Below are 24,288 nucleotides of genomic sequence, written 5' to 3'. Positions count from 1 at the left end.
TAATCCTTCTCATCACTTAAAAATGAAGGCTCATTAAAAAATGGTCAAAGGTACATTCATTCTAGGTTTGAGAGCCACAACATTTGCAAAAGAGGCAATATTGCTTTAATTCCCTCCCAGCAGCTTCCTAGCTGACAATCACTTGGCATCCAAAGGCTAGGTAGGAACTTGGCAACCACACAGGATTTCTACAATATTTGCAACATAAAATGAAACAAACAAAAAAGAACACTCCTTTCAAGTACTAGACAGTAAACAGGCCTTGCACTCCCACTCCCCTTTCCTCATTAATATTCAACAGTTTAAAATAAAGATGTACCAAAAATCCACCAGGGAATCCAGGGAATTCATTAAGTCTTCAATATTTCAGTTCACCAGTCTCTGATTTCCAATGGGCTGAAACTGGAAAGTCATTACTTCAGCTGCAGCCCAGGTCAGAGGAAAGACTAATCTCACACTCACAAAGCTGCCAGATTTCAGGTTCAGGATGAATGCAGGGTGGTTTTGGAATTATAAGGGACCAAGGAGAATGCAGTATCTTAATTAAGGAAAACCAAACAACCTGTCCCCAACAAACAAAGACATATACTCAGCTAGCAGAAATCAGTGTTTCTTAGTAGAAGCCACTAGATCCACACAATATGAAAACTGTAAATAGCATGGCAAAAAAGAATGACCAAGTTTCCTATTCTTGTATGTATACTTGGATTTGATACCTCTCTCTGAGAGATGATCAGTGTATAAATTTTACATATCCTTCACATCTACCACCCAAAACCAATCATGAATACCCAGCTATCGTCTCAATACAAAGATACTGCCAAGACTACTCCTAGTGAACACTAGCACAGTTCATACTACAGAACTCCCCCCCTGCACAAAAGCCCACATCATCTTTCCTGCACAAAGTGAGAAGAAATTGTTGCCACTTCGGGCAACTCCATGGGAAGAGTGTGCAGAGACAATATCCTGCTTGGTGAATCCTAGAAGTCAAGCACAGCTTCTAAAAATGGTCACAGATTTGCACGGCAACTCCGTCTGTGTTGCTGTATCCACTGACCATATCCCTGCTCCTTTCACTGCCTGTCTGATAAATCCCTTTATACACGCATAAAGCCAGCTGCTCCCAGAGCACCCCATCTAGCAGAAACTGCTGCTCCTCTTGCAACTTTGGCTTTACAAAAACAGTAGAACAAGACAAGCATATCTTTGTAGCGTTTTTTTTTTGTTTGGGGGTTGGGGTTTGTTTGTTTGTTTTGGGTTGGTTTTGTTTTTTTTTTTTAATAATCAGAGCTCAACCACCCAGGGTGTAGGTAAACTTCAATGTGAGGATACTTTCTTTTTTGAAGGTGCCACAGATATTATAAATTGCAGCCTGATATTCGGTAAAAGCTGCATTTCCCTAAATGCTGTAGTGAGCAGGCCAGACAGAAGTTCTACCCAAATGAAGAGAGATCACAATCAGATAAAATGAAACTGAAGACTGTTCAAAAACGTTATCTTGAGTAGGTGATGTTACTGCAGCTTATGGACATTTTGTCTTCCCTTGTCAGAAAAGCTGGCTTGCTAATTTATGGGCAGAGTGGGAAAAGCAGAGGGATACAGACAGACACAGAATACTTAAAACAGGACTCAGAGTGGAGACAAAGCTCCCCTTTCACCTCCTGCTGCTATTTACCATCTGGGATCCTGAAAAGGGGGTGATGGGTAGTTTTGTGATAGGTTTGGCAAGGGGCAGGACATTTAGGATTTTCTATGTGTAACGAGGTCATGTGTCAGCGCCTTCGTAGCACATGGGAACACTATCCAAAAGAAGGTTCAACAAAAGGGTTGCCCTGGCTGAACTGGAAAGAAATTCTATTAAAAAAAAATCCTGGCACCAATGCAGGACCTTAATAAGATTAATAAAAATAATAAATTTGAAGAAATTGCCTCCGGAACCTAGCTTAAAAAAGCACAGAAAAAAAGAAGGAATGAACGCATCCAATTAAAAGGTGGATGCTATTTATTATTACATTTTGAGAAGTCGCATGATATTTAAAAGTAAAATGAAAATTCTGAATCACAGCATTTACACTTCTATTTGAAAACCAAACAGGTCCATTGACTCCAGGTGTTTTCTTAACTTTTGCTTTCTTGATCCCCTTACATTGCGATCAGGAAGCAAGACCTCAACAGGATTATCTAAAATGTACTGCAACTCTGTGGAAAGGGAGAAGTACTTTGTATTACAGTATTCTTTGACATTTCCACTAATATTTGGGGTTGGGATGGTGGAGATAGAGCAAGGACTGAAATCCTAAGTGTAAGAAGTGTAGTGTTTTTTTCTTTCTTTCTTTCTTTCTAACATAGCTTTGTTTCACAAAAGCAATTTACAAAAAGCAGTTACATGAAATGAAAAGTTCTGGTTTAGAAATGTTTCTTCTGTTTTCATAAGAAGAATTATTAATAGGGTGAATTTCCCATCATACGGTGCTACAGTAAATCTTCAAACAGGATCCTTTAATCAAAGGACCTGAAGGAAACATGAGCATCCTAGCCTTTTGCCCAGACTGGATGTCTGCTGACTAAAGTGATTCTAACACCACTACTACTGCAGACTAATCTGTGCATTAAATTATTTAAAATCTATACTCTACAAGATGCACAGATGCGAGAACTAGTCACTAGAACTAATGCAGTACTTTCTTATCCATGTGTCTCAAACTCCTGGTTGGTATCCGCCATTTTCAAGTCTAAAAGCTTTAAACTGAGGATGTCACTAGTACACTATCAACTATCCAGTGAAGTTTGTGTGTTGTGGAAGACAAATGAGCAAAATTTCTAACTGTACTGATGGAAAATCAAAAAGTTATGTCAGATCCTAAAGAACAGATCCTTTAAAACAATCACTGGATAATACCTGTAAGTCTGTGGTGCAGTGGACTGTAAGCGAAAAATGTTGTTCTTGTTCCTCCCCAGCCTTTCCTCCATGCACGTACATGCACACATGCACCAATCCAAAACTGGCGCCAACAAGCAGTAAAAGGAATCACAATCAGCATATTGCTATGAGACAAAAACAGATGGACACTTTCAGTCCATCAGAGAAAGGCTCTTCAACGTATCAGAGTTCACGATGGCTCAGTCCTACAGCAATGGAGTCAGGCTGCAATAAAAACCCTTCTACCATAAAAGCCATACTACCTATCATCCTAAGAAACTACTGGTGAAGCCGTACAGCACCAGATGTACTCCTGAGCGTTCATTTAGGCAAACCCTGCTCAGCATCCTGCCACCCACCACTCTTCTTCCCTGACTTCCAGAGTATTCCTATTGTGTCATCTTCAAATTGCAGAAATGAGCAGTGGTTGACCATAATGAGAATGGGGTCCTTTAGCAAACCATGGGATCACTGACTGCATACTACAGTTGCTCGCAGGAGCAAGCTTCGTTTCTGCTTAATAACGGCAGATTTGCATATATAACATCAGCATACAATGTAAGCAGACTATGCAGACTCTTAAACCCCTTCACTTATCACCTGACTACTGCCTAGAGATACTTTTAAAGACAAAGGAGGCAGCTGTTGCTCTGAACTTTTATGTAAAGTGCAACATTTAAAATAATGCAGCTGGGAGGTCAGGGGAAGCTCTTTGTACCAAAACAGCACCTTCCAAACCAAATGCTGCATTATAGCATGGTGCTTCATGGCTAAACGTCCTACAGACCTTTCATGACTTATCACTCCTATTTGTTCGCATTCATTTATAGTGGCATCCTGGTATTTGGCAATTTCAGGAGAGGAGGTGGGGAGCAAGGAAGAGAGAAATACCTACAGGCTTAGTGCATGAAAGTTAGCCAGGTTCTTCTCTAGAGCCAGTATGCTGGAATGGCAACAGATGATAAACTTTGCTTTGCAATTCATATCTGGCTTTGACGTATCTGCTATCATAGGGATAAATACTATCTGTTGATGAAAAAGGGTATCAAAACAGCAGAACTGCACCGAGTTATACTAAAAATTGCGATGTGCCAGGAGTCTTAGTAGCTAGACTATCTGCTGTGCTGAGCCAGAGAAAGGGAGGGTCACATATTCGTATCTGTCCTGGGATACATTCAAATGTGATTCAGGGTTATTAAGGGAGGAATTTATAGAAATTAATCTCATTTCCTCTGTCTCCTAGGTTTTTGCCTTAATTCTACCATTCCCAGAGATTCTCACATTGGGGGCAGGGAGAGGGGGGAATTAGAGAAAGGGAGGAAGAGAAGAACCAACATCTAGCTGGAGTCTAGATGTTTTAAATCAGATGTCCTGGGCCAGACTACGGAGGGATCCATTTGAACTCTAAGTATTTTTCCTGTGATTTCCCAATCTAAAAAACATACTGGGCCTTTTGAACAAAGTATTTTCTCAAAAATAGTCCTCTTGCTTTGGTTATCAGCTCAAGAATACAAAGCAACCATCAATATAAAACTAAGAAGTAATAAAATATGAAGCTACAGCAATTGATAATCTGTCTTACAGTCTTGATGTATTTATAATTCATATGAGTGGCGATACAGTAATGGGTGATACCACATCGTTCCACAGCACATTTCCCCACCCTTAATGTTTTAAGAAACCAAACACAAGGCCACAAGACAGCACCATCCTGATACATAAATCAGAATGGCAGGGGTGGCTTTCTGAGTGTCACAGAATTAAATGGTGCCCCTCTCACATGCTCAAATATTCCAAATGAGAAGATGTGAAACAAAAAACCACCACGTTTTACACCAGCACAAAAGTGTTCTTGTTTGTATTGAGTTACTTGCATCACTGCAACCTCACTGACACAGCAACATACTGACGTTCTGCAGTGGTGTAGAAAAGCAACTTGTCCAGACAGCAACCATTTAATATAACGCATGACAACCATATTAGGCCCTTACACAGATACTACTATAATGGTGTCACCTAGCTTCAAAGAACAACAACTAAATGGCCTTTCATTCCAAATTTTAAGTACAAAAATCCTTAATTTTTTTCTTTTTTTAACATATTGTTCTACTCTGAGACAACAAACATAGTTTTGTTTTGTCCCCACAGGTTTGAAAAGAGCTTTATAAATAGAGGGACGCACATACACAGCAGCAGTACAAAGGTCAAACGCACTGGGCAATACTCAGTATTTGAAAATGTTACAAAGAAAAAAAAATCACAGTTTTGATAGTTCTGTGGGGAAAAAAAAAAACTTAGCAAATTTGCAACAAAACTGTTAAGTAATTAAGGCAAGACACTTCACACATGAACTTAAACTGCTAATTAAATCCCCCCTGCTTAATTGACTAGATTTGCATATCATTCAGTGAGGAATGGGAATGGCTTGGGCACTACACAAGTGCTTCCTTGTGCGGAAGGCAGCTAACTAAAATAAACTAAGGGTAATAAGAAAAAGCAATGACAGTTTCCGAATGAAATAGAAATTTTCAAGTGAGATTTTCAACATTTTTTTGTTAAGAACATTAGAACATAACTGATTCCAATCAGTTACTACTCCAATAGCAATATTCATAACTACAGCAAATGTTTTAAATCCATGCTATTCCCTTACTTTAACCTGTGATCACTACTGTCTGCTCATGTATACAGCTCTCAATTACTCTCAAAAATGGTTTTATGTCCAAGAGAATCCATTTCTGCTTAAAAAACCCAAATACCTTCATTTCAATAACTGTAGGAGAGAAAGTATCAATGTCTGCCCCTCTCTGCCACTAAACTTAGTGTGAATTTAAAGAAAGGTTTGAGAAAACTTTCAGACCTGTAGCAGGAAAAAAAACTGCTTTGACTCTAAGATCAACTAGAGTCAAGGAAAACATGCAATTATCTGCCAGCTACATTGTTCATAAATGACCCAAGTGTGCAGGATGAAACTAGTCTGTCAAAAGCCCTGCTCCAAGGATGTCAGATTATGATTTTTTTATTTAAGTGGATTATTTAAGAGTCAAGAACACAACCTCCCCACAACATAAAATGGACTCATTGTTTCAGGCTGATTAACAGACACAGGCAGACACTACAGCAAAAGTTAATACCTGCTCACATTTGGAAGGTTACCACTGCAGAAATGATGCTAACACACTTCCCTTTTTAAAAGATGAGATCCTGTAGCATTTGAAAATGTTGTGCAAGAAAGTAAGTTCAGCATACAAACCAGAAATCTGCTACGCCTGCAGTAGAGCACTTCCTTCTATCTCTGAATGTTGTACTTGTGTGACAGAGAGACTTTCGCGGTTGAAAAGTGTTATTATTACATTATCAATTTCTATCATTTTATTTTTCTAATTTAGAAGATCAGAAAACAAAAGACATTTAGCTTATTCATCTCGAGGCAAAAAGATTTTATATACAGCCACTGATAAAAACATCAGAACACTTCCGATGCCCAGAGTTGCACCACTACTTAAACAGGATTACATGAGATCACCATCAAGCTTACTACTTGTAAAATATCCTGAAAAAAAAAGGTCAGTTCTATGCGTTGTTCCTTTTAATAGCCTGCTTTTTCAAGTGAGGCTGCTTATACCAATAACCCAACAACAGACTTTTTAATCTAATAGCAGCCCCCATTTATCCCAGAAATTGAAACAATTGTGTCTTTTAATACGTACAATCTTACAAACAGCAAGAGGAATGACCACAGGTTAGCCTCATATTGTTCATGCCAAGAACATAGATGATGGGGATACCACTTCCACACTATCATCAACTACAACAGAAACACTGCAGCCTTAAGCCAGTATAATGCTCTGCATTAGTATTTGCTTTGACAAATACGACTGAGTAATAAAATGGTAAGAGCTGGGGGGGTTGCATCTGCACTATACATTAAACGGGATTTAACACTAATCATTATTATGATATCTTTAATAAGACAAATACAAGCAAGGGTTTGGGTTTTTTGTTTGTTTGGTTGGTTTTTTACCTTAAACTTTTTTTTAAATTGATCTCCTGCTGACCTGACCAGGAAGGGGAATGAGGACTGCACACAACTGAGTAAAGTATAGTTGCCCTCCATACTTTGAGTGTTACGGAAACTTTCCCATCTGATTCTTGATGAACAATCACTGATGCAAAAAAAAGAAAAATTTTCAACACTGGACTCCTCATTTGTTGCACAGATTTTACTGCTCCCAGATGAAGCAACGTTCTGTTAAGATCAGAAAAGCTACTTTTTTCTTTTGCTAGATCACTTATTAGGCCAAGCAAGAGAAACTTAACTGCAGTCAAATTACACGCAGCTAGTATTGATGTGAACAACTGAAGAATCAGGGCCATTTTTACATTCAAATCTCACAAAGAAGAGAGTAGATCGTAACAACCTATCTCGCTGAGCTCATGACTCTGTTGTGGAAGTTTATATCACATCAGTTGATAGCACATTCCATTCACAGATATTGATACAGAGATTTTTTTTTTACCTCAGCTTGTATCTAAAAAAAAAAAAAAATCCCTCCTTTATGTCATTTTTAAAAGGTTCTGTAAGTCTTTGAAACATTAATATTCTCCCTAACAAAGCCAGCAGCTGCTCTGCCAGTCTGTGACATGGATGGTTTTGTTAAAAGGTTTTCATGTGTTGGGTTTGGGTTTTTTTTTTTTTTTTTTCAGTTCAGTGTGCTTTGCATATGAAACAGGACATTTCCCCACCCTCCACCCCCATCCCCTCCTAATCCAGAAGGGACCTTACTTCCTCCCTCTCAAACAAGCAGCTCATTCAGCAAAAGGGAAATCCCAAGATGCACTCGGGCAAGAAGCCTACAGAAGGCGCTTGGGGGGGGGGGGGGGAACCAACAACAACGCACAAAAAACCAAACCAACAAACAAAAACACCCCGCCCCACCCACCCCTAAAAAAAAAAAAAAAAAAAAAAAAAGAGCTACCAGCATGTCCAAAGCAGCAGGAAGAGGAGCAACTGAGCCGGTAATTAGGAACGAACTTCTGCAAACTACTACTTTAGGACATGGATCTGCCATGCCAGTCGTTTAAAAAGTTTTTCCAGGGTAGCAATTCAGTTTTGGCCCTACAGTAATATAACCCACAGAACTGCAGTTCTCCCCTGCCAAAACAGAAATTACAGAAAGCCAGTTTTTTTGGAGAATCTTTTACATGACTACTGAGGTAGATTTAGTGGGGTGAATTTGGAGCAACTCAATCGTTACTTTGCAATTATAATCTAAAACAAAATTTGATTCTATTTTTAAAATTAGAACAAAAATCAAGCAACCTTTTCTTAGTTAAGAAATTTGTTTGAAACAGGATCTATGTGTCTCCATACTTCTCTTCCCCGAGACCTAATGCTCACTTTGTGACATCCAAACTGTCTACAGCAATTAATTCTGATGTCACAGGGGATTATGATTTTGACTGAGGGAGTAAAAAAGTTCAAAAGAGAGGGGGGTCTAATTAATAAAAGAGATTTTTTCAAGAAAAAAACCCACAAAAAAATACAGCAACTTCAATGTAAGGATTTTCACATCTGTCGAGATGGGATCCAGCTGCTCTTTAAGGAGAACATGAATGAACATCCTTCTCAGAAACAAAGAAATATATGAAGTTTAGTGTGAATCTACTGAAATCAAATCAAGTTATAATAAGAGAAAAATGCACCAATAAATTAGTCCAGCTAATGAGGGCAAATTTGATAAATTTTTAGAAACCTAAATTATAACTTTGCATGTAAATTTGTAAGAGTAGAATTTAAATGTAGATATAGACTTCTGAAAAGATAACCTCCACTGAAATCCCACGAATTACTCACATCTTCACTTGTAAAATCTCAGCAGAATTCGACCCTCAAATTATAACCAGTGAGGAAAAACTGGCTACATTCAGAAGCTATGACAAGTGATTTCCACTCTAAGATACATTTTGATAAACTTGGACGAAGTCCATTGACTTCACTGGAGTCAAACCACAGAGCAAAACGTTGCCTCAACGACCTTCCCTGAATCAAAGCACAGCATTAGGTCCAATTATGACTGTACTTCAGGGTCTTTTTCAAAGAAGCTCCTATTTCTTCCATTTACTTGGATCAGTTCCTGGCATGGTTTGCATGACAGCACAGCTACATTGATGTCAAGTGGATTATTCTTACTGCATACAAGGCAAAAGAAACTGATTAAAGACCCTCAAGGTCTAGACCACAGAGTCATTTAAAATATTATCTCTTTTGTATAATGGTAAAACTTAAACCTCATCTATGCATCTAGAAATAATATATGTACAACCCTACACAGTAAAGCAATTCAGTAATGTAACACAAGCTATGGTTGTTTACACAATGCTCGGCAATGATACCAGGGAAGATATTCCTGCTGTTAACTTCCCCACATACTGTCCCCTCCGTTTGCGTTAGTATAGCTTCTCCTATAGCTACATTTGAACTGATGAAGCTTTACAAACTAAACCAGAATCAACTGAAACAAAGAGAACACTGCAACTCTTGCTTAGCAATTTCTGTCTCATTGACTCATTTTGGTTTTTAAAGAGTGGACTGTCCTCTGGTTCATAGAATTAGAAGCTGCTGTCAGAAAAAAAACCGAGTCAGCTGTGCACCACAGCATGGAAACTACAGGTGGGGCAATAATCCATAGGTCGTTATTACTAGTAATCTGGTTGAAATGTGAAGCCACAGCTCATACTCCAGCTCCTTCCTACTCTTCCAGTGCAGTATGTGCATGTCGCGTCACTGGGAAAAAGATATGTAACATTTTTCATCCTGAGCACTGAACTGCTAAACTCAAAGTGAAGCGTGACGATCTGTACAAATGCAAATGTCCCAAATGCCAAGACTAACATTTCTAAAACCTAATTCAACTCTTTCATTTCTTAGCTGCAGGCCGTTTACTGCCACTCCTTTTTTCCACCCAAACAAAAGACGAAAGGGATGACTCAAAGCAACTTGAATTTCAAGCTAAAGCCACAAAGCACTGAATGCCTGATCTTTAATATTAAACAGGTGTGCAGATGATATTCATTCAAGCCTCATCACGGCTAGGTTAATTGTTAAAAAAACCGGCAAAAAAACCAAATTTACTTAAAAGACACACGGGTAAGTTAAACAATGCTATAAATAATGATGCAAGTCATATGGTAAACACAAGCAAATAGTAATTACAGCACTGCCAACTCCCTCTACCCCTTTTTCCCCTCCAAATCACTAATTCTTTTTTTTTTTTTTGCAGTCACAATTTTATATAATAAAATTATATAATAATTTAAAATACAAAATTATACAGTAATTAAAATATAATTTAAATTTTTTTCCTTCAGCATTTAGTAATATTATACACACAATCTTTGCTGTAGAATCAGCAGGGCTAAAGAAGATCAAATAATCCATAATAAAAAAGATTTTCACATAAGTATGTTTCTAAAAATTAAGTTTTTAGAAAAGGAACTCCTAATTTGCTATGCTGTGAGGGCCAAGGCCTTTGAACAGTAGTTCTGCATATCCACTGCACAGTATAATAGAGCACTTCACACCACTTCACCACTTATATCACTATCTACTGCTGAATATGGTCCAAAGATTATTTGGCTTCACCGGTTTTGCAAAAAACTACACTGTTGTGGCAAAAAAAGAAAAAGCCAAAAAGCCAAACAAAACTGAATCTTTGGATATATTAGTGCAAGGACTCATTGTATGGCATGTTTCTTATTAGTGAATGAATGGGAACAAAGAAATATCAATAACGGACCTAATGCTGCAGTCTGTACTCTTTTGAATCTGATTTACTTCTCACAGCAGCTCTGCACCACTCTAAATACATTTATTTCAAAGGAATATTTCTAAATCATACCAGCATGGGTGAGATAATTCACACCCACTGAATAAACTGAAACTGCTAGTGGGGAGTTAAGAATGGCGAATTCTTTTTTTTTTTTTTTTTTCCCCCTTGAATGACACTCCATTATCTTTCAACTCAGATAAGTTTTTCAACTGTGGAATGATGGTACTTTAGAAAAGCATACTTATTAAGAAATTTCTCATGAAATTATATGTTAACAAAAGTGTAAATCTGAAATCCATTACATCAACGAAGGTTACTGAAATCAGACCACACAGTAGCTTTAATATTGTCTATTTTCTGCCTTTCTAGCCCATCACTGTATAAAAGCTATAAAACTTATTTTACTGCTATAAATATGTAAACCTGAACAACCTTGAGGATTTTTTTTTAAAGGTACTTGTAAAAAAAATAGGACCTAGAGAAATTTAATACTTAGAGGGTTTTTTAATTATTTAAAGTAATTCACTGCTTCTAATTAGTACTACTACAATCTCTGTTTTAGTAAGCAGCAGGATCCCCGTGCAACCGGTATTTTTTAATACTCAGCAGAATTAATTTTGTTACCTAGATCCTGGGAACAGCACCTACAAACACTATGTATGCAGTCCAAGATACACAGCACTCCAGTATTACATAGTAATAGAAAGAAAATTACTGTCCTGATCCCATTTCTGCCATCTGAACTGCATGGACAGCTCTTTAGATCTGTGCAGCTCCCCCACTGAAATTGATAAGGGTTGTGTGCATAGGTCAGCTACCAGATTTTGGACTGCAGGATACAGTCACACAAATAGCCTCATGCAGAAGTTCACATTTAAGCAAGAAGTTACTTTGGCCTCTTCAAGTTCAATAAACGCACTTGACTGCAGTAGCTTTCTTCTCCTGTGTTAAGTGACAGAAAACAGCTTAGTTTTGCTGAAAAGCAGCAGGAAAGTTTTTACTAAATGGTCAAAGATTACTAAGAGCAGCACTACAGAAATATTTTAGACTCTTCACTGACAGAATTGGGAAGCCTCACCGTCATTATCTTCTGTTTAATGGTAATAAAGCCAACAACTTCTTATAAAAGGAGAAAAATCTAAAAATTGAAAGAAAACAGGTGGTATTATTGCTGATTTTAACAGTATCACTGGCACATAACACTAATGCAGATACGCATTAAAAAATTCTGCAGACGCCTCCCCAGGAGAGTGTCCAACTTGAGTGCCTGGCTGATTCTACTTGGGCACGAAGAATCAGAGCCTGTAACACAGGTAATGTAGGAAGTGGAGGGGGTAGGGGACTTCATAAAAATGCAGGATATGACAGTGAAAAGATATGAAATGGTTTTTCTTCCAACCCTAACAGATGTTGTCCAATTAAGGATGCAAATAAATCACCCTCTGCATTGCGAGTCAGAAAACACATACATAAAAGCTTTCTAAATACATTTCAGTTTAAACTTGCATAATTCTCCCAGTGGAGAAATCATCTTCAACTTATGTAATCCTTAGAAAGAGACACTATTACATACAATTCTGTGCCACTAAGAAACAAGGAAGACACATCTCTAGAAAAGAGGTGCACCCACACACGATTAATTATATGGGTGTGGAGGGAATAGAGGGGAAAAGCTGTAACAGGGATGCAAAGACCAGAGCCTGCTGTTTCCAGAGAGACTGATCTGTAACCAAGCTCAAGGGGCTGCTCCCCTTTCACCAGCCAGAACTGTCTGTTATACTTAACCCAGACTTCCTAACACTTGATATCCTGTCTGCTATTTCAATGCCCTTACTCAATGTTTCAGACAGACATTACACAAACTGGCTGGTGAAAAGGGTTGAGAAACCAAGAAGCAATCCAAGTCAATGACCTTATTCTATAAAACGATACCATTGACTAAACAGAGGATGAAGAACAAAGCACAGGGGTGCATGTCTTCTGCATATATCACTGACATCTTTCGTAGGAAAAGACAAGCACTAGGTTGTATCTTATTTTGTTAATGTTGCTGCTGTCTTTTAATCCTTAAAGCCTAAGCAATTCTTGTGCTTCCAGTGCAACTGATTCTCATACCAAAACAGAAACAGCTGCAATTAAAAAAAAAAACCACGCAAAAAAACCCAACAGAAAATCGAACATAAAAGTCACATTTTCTATAAAGCATGTGCAAAGGTAACTGTACATAAATCAATAAACAACAAAGCCAGAAACCAAGTTATTGATTAGCTCCTTTGCTGTTTTTCTCCAGTATACAGAGTGATGCTGCAATTTTTACATACATACAGAATCTCTATCCTCATGTATGTTTTCCCTGACTTTTTAAATGACTTAAAACAAGTAAAGACTGCTTAACATGAGTAAGGGTGGCAGGACCTGTGTCATTTAACAGAATATACAACTATGCAGCTTATCAGGTGGTTTTAATATGCATCCACTGCTTGGAGAAGCCCAATTTTACGTGATAGCAACCAAACCATAGATGGAGCCAATGATAAGAGCTCCACACATGGGAATTCCCATTGGCTTCCAGAAGAGCTCTGTCCATGAAACACAGACAGGATCAGAGCTTGAGTTTGTATTAGTGTTTTTGTTACCTCATCCACCCAAAATAATTAGCTCAGTGCAGAGAGGACAATCTCTATCAGCCAGAAGGCTTGCCCAATACTGACAAAATAGGCACACTCAAAGAACTGCACCTGATACAATTCTGAGGCTAAGTTTATGGTCCTTGAATTTGCATCAGAAAAAAAGGCTGGCCATTATCCTAGCTTTACACATATTTCCTCATCAGTAAAAAAATAAAATAATAATTAAAAAAAAAATTGACAAATCCTGAGTACAGGAACAAAAAATCCCACCCTGTTAGATATCTACCGCAACCTTAAAACCCAATCTTGCATGTAGCGACCAGCAGACAAAATCCTTTCAGTCTGAAGCCAGCTCCCAGTTGCAGAAACTATTGCCCCATTCAGTAAGATCCATCAGGATCAGAGCACCATTAAACGTCTATGAAACCAAAACCTCATTAATGAGCAAAATGAAAATACTGCAGTAGCAGAACTACAGGTTCTGCTCTCAACTTTAGCACAGTCCTGTAAATGGCAGGTAAGGCCACAAACTTAGTGAAGCTACTTTGTCTCAACACCAGTATATTCTGGTTCAGAATCTCTCCCTCTATTCTATGACTGCAAGTACTGCCAGTCAACACACAGGAAGAAGTCTGATACATACACAAGTCTTCTGTGGTTTGTGGGTGAACTGGTTCCAATTACTATGCCGGCTGATTGCTTGAGTGGGAACTGCAGAACTAGCCCCAAAGCCCCAAACCTTCAAATTAACCTCGTATGTTCCAGAAGATATGGGAACAGGTGATTTTAGTAATAATCCAAGTTTGAATCTCTACACTGACAATGAAATGTGAGAGACATACAAGACTACACAAGGTGTAAATGAGGAAGGTAAGGGACCAGAGCACAGCTTTTCAGAGCAAACTTGCTTCTCTAATTATTTTCCAAGAACACATACTGACTGTATTAGAGACTGAGAGAGTGGAATAGCATTAAAAAAAGTGGTGCAGATTTATTAATGAGTATTACCCAAATTCAGAAAACACATGCAAACAAATCAGATATTATCTAATAAAATGTATCATTAACACACATACTATAGTTGACAAATTTAAAACAAAACCATGCTATATTACTACACTTTAAAGTAATGCTTCCTGTACGCGAAGATCAATTTGAATCAAGTGCTCTATGGCCACTCAGCTAAAATAGATTAGCCTAGTAATTGACAGTATTCTATCGATAGATTATCTGCAATTCAGTCTAAGTTACTTTTGTCTAAGCTCTAATTTCTTTCCAAGACCCCCCTGTTGGATTTAGCATAACTGTTCCATGACAGTTCCCTCTAAATAAGACTTACAGTGTCAAGTTCAAAGTTCGCTTTAAAAAAAAAAGAAAAAAAAAGATCTGAGAATTAAAATATTTTCTGGGTCTAAGTACTGCACACATTGAGACACAATTATTCGTGCGATGGCAAAGCAGTTTGGCCAGCTAAGCCAGCAACATGAGTTCCAATCATCAGTTATCACCAGTAACAGAGAGCCAGCCCACTCCTTACTGTAGTCAGTACCATTCAAACCCCTTAACTTTGGCAAAATAACTTTGCTAATAGACAAAAATAACATGAGTTTTCAATAAGAATGGACAATGCATCTCTTTAGATACCCAAATCTTGCTTGGGCTCAACCACCTAGACGTAGCCCCAAAGTTCCCCCTGTTCTAGCAGCACTGAGAATCAAGGAAGGTGTAGATAAGGTACAAGTGGCTGCCAGAATTTTAACCGCTGTGTTGTCTAGACATGCTCTGAGCAGCCTCATACAGACGCCTCCAGATGCTTTTACAACACTGATCTAAACGCGCCTCTCAGCAAGTGAAAACACACCCTCATTGGTCAGTCAGCTCAAGCTAGTGATAACCATGTTCATATCCTGGCCTAGAGACCAGGTGTTAGGCTCCTAACACATCCAAAAAATAAACTGTGTTTACATGCATCTTCAAAGCATGCTACTGTTTGAGCAGAACATACGCCCAAGCCTGAAACCACAGAAATGGAGAGGCAAGTGAGACAGCCCAGACAATGAAGGGAGAGGCAGATGTTTAAATATTTTAGGCAGTGATTTTCAAAAGAAGAGACTGCATGTAATTCCCTCCCTAATTCAAGAGGACTGAATTCAGGAACTATTCTGGGGCAATAAAGAGCCATAGTTGACTCAACATCATTAGATCATTACTTGCAGCATATTCTTTGTCTAACACACATGCACGTACCTGCTTTTTTGTTCTCGATCTACAACATCTGTAAAACTGTTTGCATGCTTGGGAAAAAAATGCTGATGTCTGCTTAAACACTGACATCTCCTCAGGTACGCAGGATTTTGTTTAAGCGTGGTATTGTTTTTGAAGTTCAACTTTTAAGCTGTAAAAGGATTCTGAACTAAACTACTGCCTCAAGACTTCAACATTTTTGGTTTAGGTACTTCAAAATTTTTACTGGAGAATCTCTAACATAATCCTTGAACATCAGGTAAGAGAACAAATTATTTCATTGCTCCATGGAAAAACAATTGAACCCTCAGTTCTTAGGCAAAATTTTCCAAGAGTATTTATCAAGTCAGTTTGTACCAAAAAGAATAAATCCATCCAGCGGTCTGAACACCACTGCCTGTGAATAAAACCAGAATCTCTCTGCTATCCCTACCATAGGATATATACTATTAACAAGTAAAGAAGATTACTACTGCCAGGAGGCAGGACTTTAGGATACAGAAAGAGAAAGATACACATTCTAGCTCTATTACTGCAGCATTTCAGGTGGCCATAAAGCGCAGCACAGCACAGTGCAGCACCTAGAAGTCCACAGCTACCCTACAACTCAGACAGTACTGCACTATTTCACTTTCAGCGATTTTTGTTCTTTGATTTGGCTGCACACTTGACCTGGTTAAACCTTACTCCAGCTGAGAAAGCTGCATGTTGTGGCAGCACTGGGTTGGTAGGCATTGTGAAATAAAGTGGGAGGCCTTATGTGCTCATTTGTGTGTCAGTACCCAGAATGCTGCTTCTAGCTTCCAGCTACTTCATAGAAGTGCTGCTGGGACTTGAACCGTGGGAACACTGCAGTGCTAGCGTGTGTGGGTGTGTTCACACGTGTGCAAGGAAAGCTCTCTTATTCTCTTAGTGTCTGATCACATACAGTTTTGCTAAAAGTACAGATGTCTGGCACGCAGGTAGGAAATACGAAAGCATTGTCAAACGTTGCTTGGTTCAATATTTAAAAAAGAAAAAAAAGGGTTCAAAAGAGAGAAGAGTCGAACCCACCCTCCTTTACTGGAAATAGCAACCAACAGAGCCTTCAGGCCTGCTTTTTGAACTAATTCAATCATAATGGAGGCATACTGATGTTAAGAAAGCAGAGAGCTGTCTGTCACACAGAAGTGGAGAGCGTGAGAGACACACCAAGGCCATATCTATACCAGCAAGTGAACACTCAACATGCACCAGCTGCTGAGCTCAAGAAAAAGGCTTTGGCACTGATGATGGATTTCTAGGACCCTGTTTTGCAACTCTGTCAGGTTATTCACATTTTAAATTTCTAGAAATACCCCAGAATGTAATGGTTATGCTCCATGCCAGTCATGGTGGATGAAGTCATAGATGGGTAGGGAAACAGGACACCCACTCAAGTAAAAGCCGTGTTGGTGCATGGGGACTCTGAAAGACCAGAGAGAAAACAAAGCAGGAAAAAAAAAAAAAATGCATGAGCATGTGAGAAGGTGGAAGACCCAGTGAAGGATACAAACAAAGGAAAGTAGAGATGTTATCATACAGCTCAAGAAAAGAGTGAGCTTTGGGAAGTGGCAGGAAGATGAAGCAGCTTATGGGAGGTCAATCACTCATCCAAGGATGAACAGGGAGGATATAAAAATCAAAATTTTGGAAGAGGGTAAGGAAAGTGGCTGAGGCCTCTATGGTTCCTGCTCTAGCGGGGCCTCAAACTGTCACAATTCCCTCCAGTTTTTGGTTAGGACCCTTTGCTGACTTCATACAGATCTAGACGAAAGCTTCTTCTGCAAGTGGCAAGACCAGGCAACACGCATCTTGTTCAACCAACCAGGCTGACTGAGAGACGATATATCTGCATGTATGTATCCACCTCTCAATATAGACAGATAGATAGGCACAATGGTTACTTGATGCATATAGAAATATATGTTGGGAATGAAGCATCTAGGTAAAGCTATGCCTTGTAGCAATGCTTTAAAACCACACAAAGGAAAAAAAGGGAAAGGGAGAAGAAAAAGAAAAAAAGGAAAAGAGAGAGAGAGGGGGGGGGGGGGGGGGAAGGCAGTTTTGCCAGTATGCTGAATCTGCAATGGGGGCTTGTGCCAACCCAGCTCCTCCATTTAAGTCAGACCCTTAAAAGGCAGAGCTGTGCTGGCAGAAATCTACATACCTCATCACATAAACCTCATGAAGACACACAAAAAGGTCAAAAAACTCACCGCTTCTTAAACAGCCATAAAAATGGTCATATGCATTGCATGCTACCAACATACTAACAGAGCCCCAGGGAAAACACAACACACAATGTGTACACACACACACCTAAATAAATAAATCAGGACACTGATAAAAAGCCCACTCTGGAAAGTAGGAGACCGAATATCTGACACAGCAGATTATGGCACCCAAAACACACAAACACCTCTGTAGAAAACAGAACAAAGCAATGCAGAGATCTACATCAAAAAAGACGACCACCACAAAGACACATATGCTTCACCCTTTCATCCACAGAGACAGACAGACACAGAGCCCAACAGACACACAAAACCCACACAGACTGACAGTAATTAACACAAACACACAGACATGGGACCATTCCTTCATTTCCTTACTAGGCATCTAAACTCTACTACAATGTTACTTGCCCCTGGCCACAGTCTACAATCTTACAGCCTGATTAAATCTCTCCGTAATTATCTGCACACACTGCTACAACACAAATGACCTTAGCATATGATATCCGTTGGCTAAGCCCAATGGAAAAAGACTTCAGAAAAAGGAAGGATAAGCATACAAAACTCTGCCAGCACTGTCAGGGTCTCCTCAAGACTACACCACATTAATAGGAGAGCCCTGAAGACAGCTGAAAAGCCTTGAAACTTAAGCCCAGTTCTGCATAGGATATATGATAAAGCGTTCTTTTTTCTCTACCCCATCGTCTGAGCACATGCTTACCACTCTACCCCATCAAACTCCTCGCCACCTCCCAAATGAACCTATGCAGGAGACTTAACATTTTATGATGATGGAATTTTAGCAATTTTTTCTAAAAAATAGATGGCCACGATTTCCTTACGTAATTTTTGGCATCCGCTATTAGGTATCTCGAATTCACTCTGCAAGAAGTGCTGCACTGCATGCAGATTTTGGAGGGTGGGGGAAGAGTGCTTGCCGTGTTCTGAACTAGGACCTATTAAAGGGTCACCAAAAGAGTCAGGCAAAGCCAAGACTTAGTGGTCTTTTCTTGTTCTCCACCTGCAGCCTCACCTGGGGTGTTGGATAAATCATACAATTGATTAGAATGCCATAAGAGCCTTGTAAGAAAAGGCTCATTTTAATTAAACTCTGGAAATGACAAAGCTAGGGACACAGTACCTTTCTGGAGCAAGAACGTGGAGATTTCTTAATTTTGCTTCCCAAACGAAGCATGCCCTAGAAAATTCATTTCCCAACGCGAAAAATGCCTCCACTTTCAGAGCCGTATTCTCCTCTCACAGACATTCATATACATCTATCCCACCATTCCATCTTAGCACATGACTGACAGAGAATAGACAAGCCATTAAAAACACATCCACCTCCAACCACGGAGATAATGTGGCTCATTACAGCCTAGCTTTGTCACAGCGGTTCTGACACTCAAGAGGGAGAAAAAGGAGGGGTGACGACAAGGATTGAAACGGGGGCTAAGCACAAGACCAGGAGAGAAACTGGAACTTGAACGAGCGAGACTCTACTCCTTCATCAAAAAATGCAGAGGCCAATCAAATGGGTTAACTAGGCCTCTTAGGCTAGCTGTAGGAATTACTGCATTGTTTGCGCAGGATATTTTAAAAACCCTGGGGTTTGTTTGGGTATTTTTGTGGCGTTTTTTATAAATAAAAGCTCTATTTAAGTCTGACTGTGTGTCTGCCCCTTTAAACAGGTATTTGGTAAATTAATTAAGAATTTTACTGAACATTCTCAATGGGCTTTAAATGTTGCTTCTCTTTTTGAGGCTTGTGTCATTGCTCTTCCACTCCACACACATAAAACCAAAGAAAAGTTCGGAAATCTCTGACAGATGAGGCAGAATCCAACCAACAAACCTGCAGTGTAAAACTCATTAGGCAAGAGTTTGCTTTAACCTTATATTGGGGGGGAAGGAGCGGGAAGCGAATTGCTCATCCCACAGCTAATTGCGCCATCGCCAGCTAGCCAGACATCCTGGTGTCTGTGAGCAAGTTCTCAAGGCCTTGTGGCACTGCTGCCCATTGATCAGGGCTGGTGCCAGATGCCAAGGCAGCCTCCCACCCACACACCAGGGATTCTGGGATCTAAAGGCAGCTCAGACTGAAAGAAAAACAAAAGACACCTAAAAAAATGTGCTTTAGCTGTCTAGCTCAGCACGGCATGGCATACCTTAAGAAGCTGCCGCAGCTGGCCCTAGACAGATTCATTTACTGACTATGTATACATAATCCAATATAAAAAAGCCTGTCTGGTGGGGAGATTCAGACTCCACAGGGATACTCTAAAAGCAGGGACTTCTCCATTCACGTTCCGCGCACTTAATCCGAACACCAGTAGCCTGTGTTACTGTCAGGATTTTTTCTTAGCAGCCACATTTTATCCCAATACAAGCCTTTAGACAATTTAGCCTCCACCCCCACCCCTGGCGGCATGCAGTTGAGCAGAAAATTGTATATATTTGCGTCTGGAGCAATCAGTAACTGTTATTTTTTTCTGGCTTCTTCCTTGTCTTGGCCCCTAACTGAAGCTCTTAAGACCCGAAATCACATACTTCCTGCTGAAGTCTAGGGTAGTGTGATGGGTTTCAAAGACCAAGTTCCATGTACAGCAAGATATGCAAACACACATATATAATTTAAACAAACTCCAACTACCGGGTTCAGAACACAACCGGAGAAAAAAAGGTGCCATCTCAAACACTGCTCGTCTACGTTAACACACACGTGGTGAGAATTAAGAACACGATTACATTGCTAAATGACTCAAAGGAAAAGCAGCTGGCAACAAATTGGGTATATCAATGCATGTCACCGAAATTACAGAAAATTCCTCTCCTCTTTCCCCCCCCACTCCCTTTAAAATTAAAGGCATCACTTACCCTGGGGGCTTTCCTCTTGTATTTGTTGTTATAGTCAAATTTTTCTTTCATTTCATCTAAGAGCTGGCCCAGTCTAGCTTTCTCCTCTTTCCCAGTGTAATCCTGGCTGAGGAGGATATAGGATCTCCAGTTTGCAGAGTCAAAGCCCCAGTGGCAAGTCCTGTTTTCCAGAGATTTGTGAGAGTGGACCACAAATTTGTGAGGTGGGTACATAAGCCTGCAGTCCAAGCACTGGATGCAGGCTGCGCTGGGGTTACTGTAAAGCTCTGGCACCAAGAGTCCCTTACACTTCCCAAAGCACTCATGATACACCTTGAAGCTCTTCTCTGTAAGCTCCAGCTCAATTGTGCTAGAGAATTCCTTCTTGCAGTGGGGAGGATAGGTGCCACCATAAAGCAAGGCGTTACAAAGCCTCTCAGCATCAGTTTTAGTGATGAGCCCGCAGGAAGGAGCGGAGAAGGGCAGGATGCCCATGACTTTGAGGATTTCCAGCTGGTCAGCAGTGCATCTGGAGCAGTAAATATGTAGCTCATCACACACCGAATTAATCTGCTGCAGGGAGAAGTCCCTGAGCACCGAGTTCAGGATCTGGGGCAAGCAAAGCCGCTTTTCTCCACCCACCACGAAGCAGGAGATGGTTTCCCCTTCCAGGATGGTCTCGCATCTCTCTGTGGATCTGTCCGAGGGCATGAAGAACGGACCAGGCATTACCGGAGGAGGCTGGATAGGGGGCAGATGCAGTACAGGTTCTGCCGGGTCTTTGCCATTGTCTTTCTTGTACATCTCCTGTGCCCATCGTGCTGAGAAAGCAGCAGGGCCACCCAGGGAGCTCATAGAGCTCAGATGAAACTGTTCCAAGGTCTTCTGCAGTCCTGGATGAGGCTGGAAGCTGCTTCTACTTACAGTCTCCATTTTTTAGTTTCTATTCCCAAAACAAACAACAAAAATCCCCAGTTATCTTCCACCCTGGTACAAATCCACTTAAGGGATTTTTTCTAAGAAAAAAATTATGAACAAAATAAAACAACCCACCCTTGTTTCTTTCTCCTTCCCACTCAGGTTTAACAATCCACTAACGAATAGGAAATAAATCCTTTTGTATGCGTCTCTCTCTTCTTTCTTTTCTCTTGGATCGCTACAATTTCAAAACCTCCAAGTCTCCAAGCTGCCCCGATGGAGCAGAGAGTCACGGCAAAAAGAGGTCTTCATCCGAGCACTCACCCCCTCAGCCAATCCCCCAGGCAAACCAATCCCGCCTCCCACACCTCCACCACACACACTCTCGCACACACACACACGCCACCCACAGAAATACAAAAAGTCTGTGCCACGCTCCGAGAGCACCAGGGGCTCAAATGTGTTCTGGCGGCTGCTGCTTCTCTGCAGTAATCACCCTTCTGTCCATATCCACCGAAAGGAAGGCGCGGGGGAGGAAAGTAAAAAGCAGGAGGAGGAAGAAAGCTTGGTCTGTGGAAGGGAACAACGCAGAAGAAAAGGAAAAGGCCCAAATCTCTGGCACTTCCAAAACGGCGCGGGGGCTTCGGACGGGCAATAAGCAGGCTCCCTTCCCCCTCGTGGTCCCTCAGCTTGATCTGGGAGGACTCCTCGTCTCTCGGTTCGCCTTCCTTCCCTTATTTCTCTCGGTCTTCTCGGCGTGCCGTGGGGAGCCGCGGTAACAGAGCGCACATCCTCCCAGCTCCTCTTTCCAGCAGAGACTGAGAGTGCCTGAGAGCTGAGCTAATGCAGGCTGGCTCAGCCTCCCTCACTCCTCCTCCTCCTCCCCCCCTCTGTTTGTTGGTGTCTGCCTCAGTCATTGAATCCCAGCCAAGAATGTGACCAACTCCCCAGGCCGGGCTCTTCCAGGAACAGCGGCCGCCTCCCCCCTCCGCTCTGCGCCGAGCTTCTGCACAGGCAGGCGCGCAGCACGGCCCCGGGCGGCAGCGCCGGGGAGGGAGGGTAAACTGCCGGGTTCACAGACCGCCGCGCCGCAAAGGAGGGGCGGTAGGGCGAGGGCTTTTTTTTCCTCTTGCCGCTTTCTTTCTGGACAGCGGTAAAAAGGGATCAAGCGAAAACACGTCTGCCTCACGCTCGCACGCACGCAAAGTGCAAGCACCCCGCAAAAAACCTGTCCGTCGCAAAACCTGCTTACAACGCCTAAGTTCAACTTTGAGCACACGCCCCTCCGTGAGCAGAAATCGCACGCGTGCAAACACGTTTTATGGCCGAAAACAGCGCGCCCCGGTAGCACGTCCTCAGATGCTCAACGCGGCGAGCCACGCACCAAATTTACCCCGCGCTACGTGCACACGTGTCCCCTGCTCTCGACACGCGTGTCACACGTGGAAGGAGCGTGAGGCACAACTGCAACACAGGTGTGCAGGTGGTAGGCGAGCTACCCAAGCCCCCGCTGAGGCAGCAACGCGGAGTCAGGCGAGAAGAACCACGTTTGCCGCAGGCGCGGGCCGGCCGGTAGCCCGGCGTCAACACAAGGCGAGGGGGGATCGCCGAGGACGGCGGGCACGCGGACCCGGCGCCGCACGCCACCGCGGACCCAGAGACGAGCGCCCTCTACCGAGCGAGGCGCGCCGGCGGCTCAGAGGCCAGGATTCCCCGGCGCGGCGCCGGCGGCTGGGGAGAGCGGCCGGCCGAGCGCTGAGCCCCGCTGCGCACCGGCGCTGCCGAGCTTATGGTGACTTTATTGTTCTGATCGGGAGCGAGGTGCTCTCCAGTCTCCATTAACATCACATTTCGAAGCAAAAAATTTGGCTGCTCCCTTTTTTCCATGGGCTGCGTAACGAGAATTCTGAGAAATATTTCAACCAGCGCCAAGTACAAACGTAAGAAACAAGCTTAAAAGGTCACGTCTGTTATCTCCGAACTCTGTCAACTGGGTGTCCAAAAAAAGGCTGGACAGCAGTTTCACACCAGTGCAATTGTTAAAATATTATTTGTAATGCAACAGTGACTTTAAGCACTATTCATAGCATAGGATCTTGCCACACGGAGTGACGCAGAAATTGAGCATTTGGATAGTCTCCTCTGAAAGAGTTTACCATTACAGTATAAAAGCAGAAAAAACAGGTAGATCAAGACAAAAGAGGAGGAGGAAATAGACAAATATCCAAACGCTGCTCAAAAGACCAAGCAGAAAACAAAAAGGTTGCTATTTACTCAGGATCAATGTAATGGGGCAGGGAACACAGCAAGCTCTCATATTTTATTTGTATATTTATATTCTGAAATCCCATTCAGAGTAAAGGGAAGAGGTGTCAGAGTTGCAAAAGAGCTTTGATCTTGCAACTAAATCAGCATTTCTCCAGAGAGGAACCCACTCTCACATACCCAACTTAGACATCAAGCCTTGAAGTATTAAAGGGGAGTTCAGAGAAGGCAAGAACCGAGTACACTGGTCCAAATCATCAGCTGTGTCTTCATGTGCTGAGAGAAGACACTTAGAGAACCTTTACCAAATTGCTTTATTACAGAAAGCCATTGGTGGTAAGAAGTACCCTTTGAGTTTCAGTTTAT

At 41.3% G+C, this 24,288-nt stretch overlaps 1 protein-coding gene across 2 annotated transcripts in view; it reads right to left on the bottom strand.

The window, feature by feature from the left end:
* The window catches only part of SKI (SKI proto-oncogene), a 122,401-nt gene extending 99,917 nt beyond the window's left edge, over positions 1-22,484 (bottom strand). The window contains exons 1-2 of one of the 2 annotated variants that reach the window (XM_076355868.1): positions 21,793-22,484; positions 20,761-21,682 (exon numbers count right to left, since the gene is read on the bottom strand). In XM_076355868.1, the coding sequence (XP_076211983.1) occupies positions 20,761-21,672 (912 nt within the window). In that variant the 5' untranslated portion in view covers positions 21,673-21,682; positions 21,793-22,484. Of the gene's footprint in view, positions 1-20,760 lie in introns of both variants that reach the window. The other variant, XM_076355867.1, reaches the window with a different exon arrangement.
* Positions 22,485-24,288: the final 1,804 nt, after the last annotated feature.

This window comes from Aptenodytes patagonicus, chromosome 19 (assembly GCF_965638725.1).
Source record: "Aptenodytes patagonicus chromosome 19, bAptPat1.pri.cur, whole genome shotgun sequence".
Lineage (NCBI taxonomy): Eukaryota > Metazoa > Chordata > Aves > Sphenisciformes > Spheniscidae > Aptenodytes > Aptenodytes patagonicus.
This window is presented reverse-complemented; position numbering and strand designations above follow the sequence as displayed.